The 7858-nt window shown below is 37.8% G+C and overlaps 1 protein-coding gene across 1 annotated transcript; it reads right to left on the bottom strand.

The window, feature by feature from the left end:
• Positions 1-1052: 1052 nt before the first annotated feature.
• pam16 (presequence translocase associated motor 16) lies at positions 1053-7505 on the bottom strand. Its single transcript, XM_085785411.1, has 5 exons — positions 7428-7505; positions 5877-5961; positions 4538-4674; positions 3468-3533; positions 1053-1222 (listed from the first exon to the last, which is right to left on the bottom strand). Exons 1-5 carry the CDS (start codon positions 7428-7430, stop codon positions 1133-1135), a joined length of 381 nt encoding a protein of 126 aa, XP_085641537.1. The 5' UTR covers positions 7431-7505; the 3' UTR covers positions 1053-1132.
• Between the last annotated feature and the right edge of the window lie 353 nt (positions 7506-7858).

The raw sequence follows: 7858 nt of genomic DNA, 5'->3' as shown, positions 1-7858 counted from the left end.
ACGGATCCTCACAGGATCCACATCTTTTCAATATTAAATAAGCTGTATGACCCATTAACCCTTTGAGCTCAGTCTGTTATAAACTGCACTTTTGTAACCCCCCCCCACACACCCCCACCCATAGCATATGTAGATCTGGGGATGCTGCCACATCCTTTCTCACTGCAGAGCGTTATTCACCAGTCAATTTGAGAACCAAGAGTTAATTGTAAAAACCTTCAGTGGTTAAAATGTCTGAATTGAAAGTCTTATCTTTTGTTGACAATATAAAAGCGGTACTTGCTCCTGGAGATTTTAAAAGTAACCCTTGTTTAATGCTATGAAAGTGGAACTGAAATCCAGGGCACAAAAAATTGTGTTAGCTAGCTAGGTCAGTGTCTTTGTAAAGGGGTGCCATTGAGTGAAGTGCCACAGTGTTGCACAAAGGGTTAATGATAAGACTAAGGCCATGCATGGCCTGTTCCAAGTTATGTTTTTTGCACATTTGTGAGATATTATGTCAGTATTTGAATTTTTCCAAGTGCCTTTTTATTATAGGTGAAAATATAGAAGTTATACGCTATATAAAAAAATGATTATATGAAAATATATTTTTCCTGGCATCATGTTCTGTGGTTGAACATGCAGAATTTTAGAGTTGTAAAAGTCTCCAATTGGTACAACATAGCGGTGTTCTCCTGTTTTAGAGGAATTTTATTACGATATTGATAATAATGTCAATGAAAAAAGAAATGTTTAATAAAGTTGCATTTGATACAACTTGTGTTTTCATTTCTATCCCAGATTTGCACTTTATATTATAGAAATGTGTGTATTCATATCAATTCAGGATAATGTTATTCAGTCCCTTTATAGCAATATGTGAACATAGTCACACTTCACCTTAATAACAACATATTTCCCTAATTTATAATCAACAAGCTGAAGACTGTGACATATAACAGACATAAAAGTATTCTTTGTGGATTTAAATTATTGCAAACCATATATTATGACAACAAAAGGAGATCTCCATTTGAGATTAAATTCCCACAAACTGGCAAAGTCAAGACTAGAGAAAAGGAGGAGGCTTTTATTGGGTTATAATTTACAGAGGACAGGGAGAGGAAAGAAAGGGTGAGCATTTCATACTTCATGTTTCCGTATTTTGCTGTGACGGTGGCTTTTCTTGTTGCGATTGAATACTTAGTTCCTCGTCTAGACGCTCTTTAGCTCGCACCACCTAGACACAGAGAGAGAGAGAGAGGACACTTTTAAAATAACCAGATTACGCTGTGCTTCTTCTCCCAGGGCACAGAGGAGTTGGTGGGAGATAAAAATAGTAACAATTTCATTTCCAACATGGCTCAGCTCAATGAGTGGATTTCTCCCGACATGCCGAGAGTCACACGAGTCATAATTTGATATTTATCGCGGCCACAAAAGCAGAAAGTGGTCATTGTTTGGATGTTATGAGCAAAACAAGTAAACAGAGTGGCAAAGAGCAGTGCTGGTTGTAATTGTTACCAGCTGCACAAGCTCCAACACTGTATCTTCACTCCATCAATACTGATCCAACAAAAACCTCAAATTCCTGGGAGTGAAAACAGTACAGGGATAAAAAAAAAGTACTTTTCTGTTGTGTTTTTATGCTTTCTTTGAATCTGAGAGTTGCAGCTGCTGACTTGTAAAAAGCTCCTTGGTCCAGCTCTACACGGCCACAGACTCAACAGTCTGAGAGTGAGTCGGCCAAATTTAAATATAATTTGCTTAACTATCACAAATGTATGAACCTAGGTGGCATCAGCTGCAAAATAACTGGAAAATTAAGATAAATCTCACTCAATTGTGTGAATATATATATATGCATATATATACAGGTAAAAGCCAGTGAATTAGAATATTTTGAAAAACTTGATTTATTTCAGTAATTGCATTCAAAAGGTGTAACTTGTACATTATATTTATTCATTGCACACAGACTGATGCATTCAAATGTTTATTTCATTTAATTTTGATGATTTGAAGTGGCAACAAATGAAAATCCAAAATTCCGTGTGTCACAAAATTAGAATATTACTTAAGGCTAATACAAAAAAGGGATTTTTAGAAATGTTGGCCAACTGAAAAGTATGAAAATGAAAAATATGAGCATGTACAATACTCAATACTTGGTTGGAGCTCCTTTTGCCTCAATTACTGCGTTAATGCGGCGTGGCATGGAGTCGATGAGTTTCTGGCACTGCTCAGGTGTTATGAGAGCCCAGGTTGCTCTGATAGTGGCCTTCAACTCTTCTGCGTTTTTGGGTCTGGCATTCTGCATCTTCCTTTTCACAATACCCCACAGATTTTCTATGGGGCTAAGGTCAGGGGAGTTGGCTGGCCAATTTAGAACAGAAATACCATGGTCCGTAAACCAGGCACGGGTAGATTTTGCGCTGTGTGCAGGCGCCAAGTCCTGTTGGAACTTGAAATCTCCATCTCCATAGAGCAGGTCAGCAGCAGGAAGCATGAAGTGCTCTAAAACTTGCTGGTATACGGCTGCGTTGACCCTGGATCTCAGGAAAGTGTAAAGTGTAAAGTAAAGTGTAAAGTTTCCACCATCAGTGATGGTTTGGGGTGCCATGTCATCTGCTGGTGTCGGTCCACTCTGTTTCCTGAGATCCAGGGTCAACGCAGCCGTATACCAGCAAGTTTTAGAGCACTTCATGCTTCCTGCTGCTGACCTGCTCTATGGAGATGGAGATTTCAAGTTCCAACAGGACTTGGCGCCTGCACACAGCGCAAAATCTACCCGTGCCTGGTTTACGGACCATGGTATTTCTGTTCTAAATTGGCCAGCCAACTCCCCTGACCTTAGCCCCATAGAAAATCTGTGGGGTATTGTGAAAAGGAAGATGCAGAATGCCAGACCCAAAAACGCAGAAGAGTTGAAGGCCACTATCAGAGCAACCTGGGCTCTCATAACACCTGAGCAGTGCCAGAAACTCATCGACTCCATGCCACGCCGCATTAACGCAGTAATTGAGGCAAAAGGAGCTCCAACCAAGTATTGAGTATTGTACATGCTCATATTTTTCATTTTCATACTTTTCAGTTGGCCAACATTTCTAAAAATCCCTTTTTTGTATTAGCCTTAAGTAATATTCTAATTTTGTGACACACGGAATTTTGGATTTTCATTTGTTGCCACTTCAAATCATCAAAATTAAATGAAATAAACATTTGAATGCATCAGTCTGTGTGCAATGAATAAATATAATGTACAAGTTACACCTTTTGAATGCAATTACTGAAATAAATCAAGTTTTTCAAAATATTCTAATTCACTGGCTTTTATGCTTTCAGGAACTTACTGCATATTTATGAACTGTGTACTGTGTGTTCATGAACATAAAAATAGTAGTACTGTAATTGTAGCATTAACTCTGAAAACTTATTTGAGAAAAACAGTGAAATATTGTGTGTCATTAGAGGCAAACACTTACTTTTGATTGTATGTAAAATGAACCGCCCACCGCTTTGTCATTGACTTTAAAAAGGTGCTCATAGTTCTGGAAGAGACAGACATTAGTGTCAGTGTTAGACAATATAATTTCTCCCAAATGCTGATAAAAAGGAGCTGCAGCATCTTGAAGTTGATGGAAAACACAGCTCTGTTAGACAGAGGCAGTGTGGCCATTACTTTGTAAGGACATGAGATAAACAGTATTTTACAACCAAGCCGTCTGTTTGGATAAAAGGATGTTAGCGTAACACTTTTGAAACAGACACAAAGATGCTGGTGATGGTATTTGCTCTACAGATGGGTTAACACAGTCAAGTGTGTAAAGTTATGATTAGGGATGTCACAATTACTTGTTTTCACAATTAATCGCGGTATTAAACGCCACAATTATTTAATCGTAAAGATTCCTAAATACCGTCACTTCCCAAAAAAGATGATGTTGGAACCATATCGGCAGATGAGCACCAAAATAAAGGTAAATGCTCAGATACTGGTCCATTTAACTAACGTAACATTGAATTGGTAGGAATTTAAATGTTAGCGTGTCATTTTTAATGAAAAAAAAAGCAAAACAAAACAAAAAATGATTGAAATAAACGTAAACATTTGGTATAGACCTGAATATTTCAAACACTTCCCCTGGGGATTAATAATTGGTCATATATTAACCATCCAAGGTTATTAATAGATTCTTGAAATATTTTGTGTAAACTATGAGTAATGTAATTATATTTTGACTATATTTGATTTTACACATTCATAGTGTCGTGAAATTAATTGATGTATAATAATCGTGATAATCGTAACACCGTGATTATTTCTCTGCCAATAATCGTACCAAGAAAATTTATAATCGTGACATCCCTAGTTACGATAAAAAAAAACACTATCCCCCTCTCATGCAGACAGAGAAACATGCTATGGGCACAGCGCAGGGCTGCGTAGGCCACACGCTGCAATGTAAACACATATCAATGTCGCCAAGGCCAGAAAAATCTGGGATGACCCTGTGAACAAGATCTCTAGATGAGAGAGTGAGTGTGACGGCACCTTCTGAATCTCCTCGGGAGTCAGCGTAGAGATGTTGAGGATCTGCTGCGCCTCTTGCAGGCTCATCCCAGTGATGCTGGTGGCGGCTGCAGACTGCTGCCCCGTCCGGCCCCTGGCCCGCGCTGCTGCCTGGCTCGCTGCAAAGGAAAACACAACACACACACAAATGCTCTCAGGTGAAAAAAACCAAAACAATACAATTTTAACCAGAACTTGCAGCTACAGCTAAGAGATACTGTCAGTTTACTGGATTTTAGCAAATCATACCAAGTTGATATGAACTGATCACATTATTTCTACAAGTCCCTGTTATCCCAATAAGCAGTTCTGGGCAGGATGTATAATCCTTATAATACATTATATTAACTGTTTAGTCTAACTGCATTGGCTACAGTTCATTACAGCCCATATTTGATTTTGCATAAATCAACTTATATTGGACATAACATGCACAAATAGCATAATCATGACTTCAGTCATATTGCCCTGCCTTTACTGTGACAGACAAACATTTGTTGATATCTCTCAGTATTTTCTGATAACTCAGAAATGCCCACCAGATTACCTCATTTTGTCAATTCCTCACTTCTACAATTTAATCTACAAAGCCCAGACATATAAAACAAATAAATACATGAGTGAATCTACTGCAGTGAAGTTAGTTTTAAGTTGGATATTTGACAGACATTCGCTCCTTCTCAATACATTAAAAATTCATAGAAAATATAAGATGTGTTCAAATGTAATAAAAACTGGTGAGTCTCATAGAGGAGGCTTAGCCCTACCATCCTGTGTTGATTTTGAGCCAACAGGTCACATGACCTAGGAGTTATTGAGCTATAATGCTCATATTTACTGTATAAAATACATACAAAATTCATATAAAATATTAAATGTGTTTACATGCAATTAAAACAGGTGTGTGTCATAGAGGAGACTTAGATCTTCTGTCCTGTGTTGATTTTGAGTCAACAGGTCACATGACCTGGGAGTTATTGAGCTTTAACGCCCATATTTACTGTATAAAATAAGTCTCTTCTATGACACACACCTGTTTTTGTTGTATTTAAACACGTTTAATATTTTATATGAATTTTTAATGTATTTTATACAGTAAATATGAGCATTATAGCTCAATAACTCCCAGGTCATGTGACCTGTTGACTCAAAATCAACACAGGATGGTAGGGCTAAGCCTCTTGACACACACCTGTAGTATTGAGACGCGAGTGAGTGAGCGAATGTCTGTCAAATATCCAACTTCAAACTAACTTCACTGCGGTGTGAATCTGAAATGTTGCAGCACACACTTGGAGGAGTGTTGCCTTCACGGTCATACCTGCATATTCTTGTTGTAAAGCCCGAGCAAACGCACGTCCGACCACCTGCGCTCCCATCACAATGATCTGTGCGAGATATTTTGCCTGCAAGGAAAAAGGCACAGCACCAGAAACATGAAGCTCAGTGCAGTCAGTTATCTATGAGGGTAAACAGCATCACACACTGACGGTCAGTGACTGTCTGTCCAGCAGCAGTCACAGTGCAGGTCGGAGCTGAGTTTTAGCAGCCAAACCAAAGATTATAATAAGATGAGGTGAGTTTCCATCCAGGTGAAGTGACATGATCTTCTTCACTGCGACAAACTAAAACTATCACTGGCTCCGCCGCCATGTTTGGACACGAGCTAACTTACATTTAATAATAATATAATAAGAAGAAGAAGTTTATTTGAAAATAGGGACAGTGCACATTAACACAAGCACACAAACTCGCACACAACTTATAACTGGTCACTGTCTTGATTGTTTGTTTGTTTTGTTTTTCCACAATGTCTTGTTTTTAATTTTATGCTCTGTAAGGTGACCTTGGGTGTCATGAAAGGCGCCTCTCAATTAAATGTATTATTATTATTATTATTAATAATAATAACATCACTGTAAATGCGCCAGAATTAGCCAAGAGGCTATTTTTCATCTGTAGTCCCCAGACGGATGTTAAAAAGTCACCCTAAAAACAGAATATGAATATGATTAAAATTACAAAGTTATTAGCCAAGGCAATCTACAAACATCACCCATCTTCACATACTTTTTAAATGAATTCCATCTCTATATTAAGTCCCTAAAATTTATTAAGTCCAAACATGCCAAAGACCTCTATACAATGTTCAAAAATGATCTGGCTAATGTAGCGTAACATTTGTTTTAATCCTGGATGATGTAATGTATGTTTTTATTTATTTATTTTCTTTTTCTTTTTCTCTTCCCTTCTATATTTGATATGTGTTTGTTTTGTTTTTTACTCACTTATCTTAATTTTTGTCTATTTAATGTTATTCTTATCTCTGAAACTTGATGTCTGCTCTTGTTAAATTTTGGACAGATATAATATTTGCCTGACTAGTTTGTAAATGCATTTGTTTAAATAAAAAAAAAATAAAATAAAAAAAATCTACAAACATGCACAGCAATTAACAACTTGACAAAAGAACATACAACATGATGACATGACAAAAGAACATATATAAGTTAACATCAGTCAGAAAACATAATCAATACATCCCCAACACATGCAGCAAAGACACATGACGCAAGACACATCACACCACAGCATGCATGCTAATACTTCATTAGCTTCTTCCCAATTTTAATATGAACATGTTTCTGTGAAGAGGAGAAAAGCCGACGTCTTATGTAACAGTGTTGGACAGAAAGAAGAGAGCTGCGACAGAGAGAGACACACACACACACACACACACATTGGTCTCCTTCTAACGCTGCCGCCGCTTGTCATCACACTGACCGACTCACCGCCCTGAGCTACAGCTTGGTAAACACCTTTACAGTCTATGGTAAACACAATAAGTGACACTTATTTAACACACTCTTACCATTTAGTCGTGTTATAGAGCCTCCGCGGACGGTCTGCTGCACACATGTACACCGGTGAAGGTTACCTCGGGGTCAAAGGTCAAGGAAGCATCAACAACACGGTGACTCTGGAGGAGGTGGCGCCGTCTGTGACACTGACACCTGTCGGTGAGGAGGTGGAACTGCAGCGCTGCTCTCTGCGCGGACTTCATGTGGTGGTGCACAAAGGTTTCACATGTTTCAGATCCAAATAAATCCATTGCTATTCTTTATAAAACAAAGGACATGTTGAATAAGAAATGTCTACATATTTTATATTATTCTCTTATTTTTCCATATTTGACATACTGCGTTGAAGTCTGGGGAAATGTTTATAAAACAAACATAGACCCTATAATCAAGCTTCAAAAAAAGAGTTATTAGAATAATAAACAATGAGTGCTATTGTGAA

The sequence above is a fragment of the Trachurus japonicus genome, chromosome 8 (genome assembly GCF_045865225.1).
Source record: "Trachurus japonicus isolate A0001 chromosome 8, Traja_1.0".
Classification (NCBI taxonomy): domain Eukaryota; kingdom Metazoa; phylum Chordata; class Actinopteri; order Carangiformes; family Carangidae; genus Trachurus; species Trachurus japonicus.
This window is presented reverse-complemented; position numbering and strand designations above follow the sequence as displayed.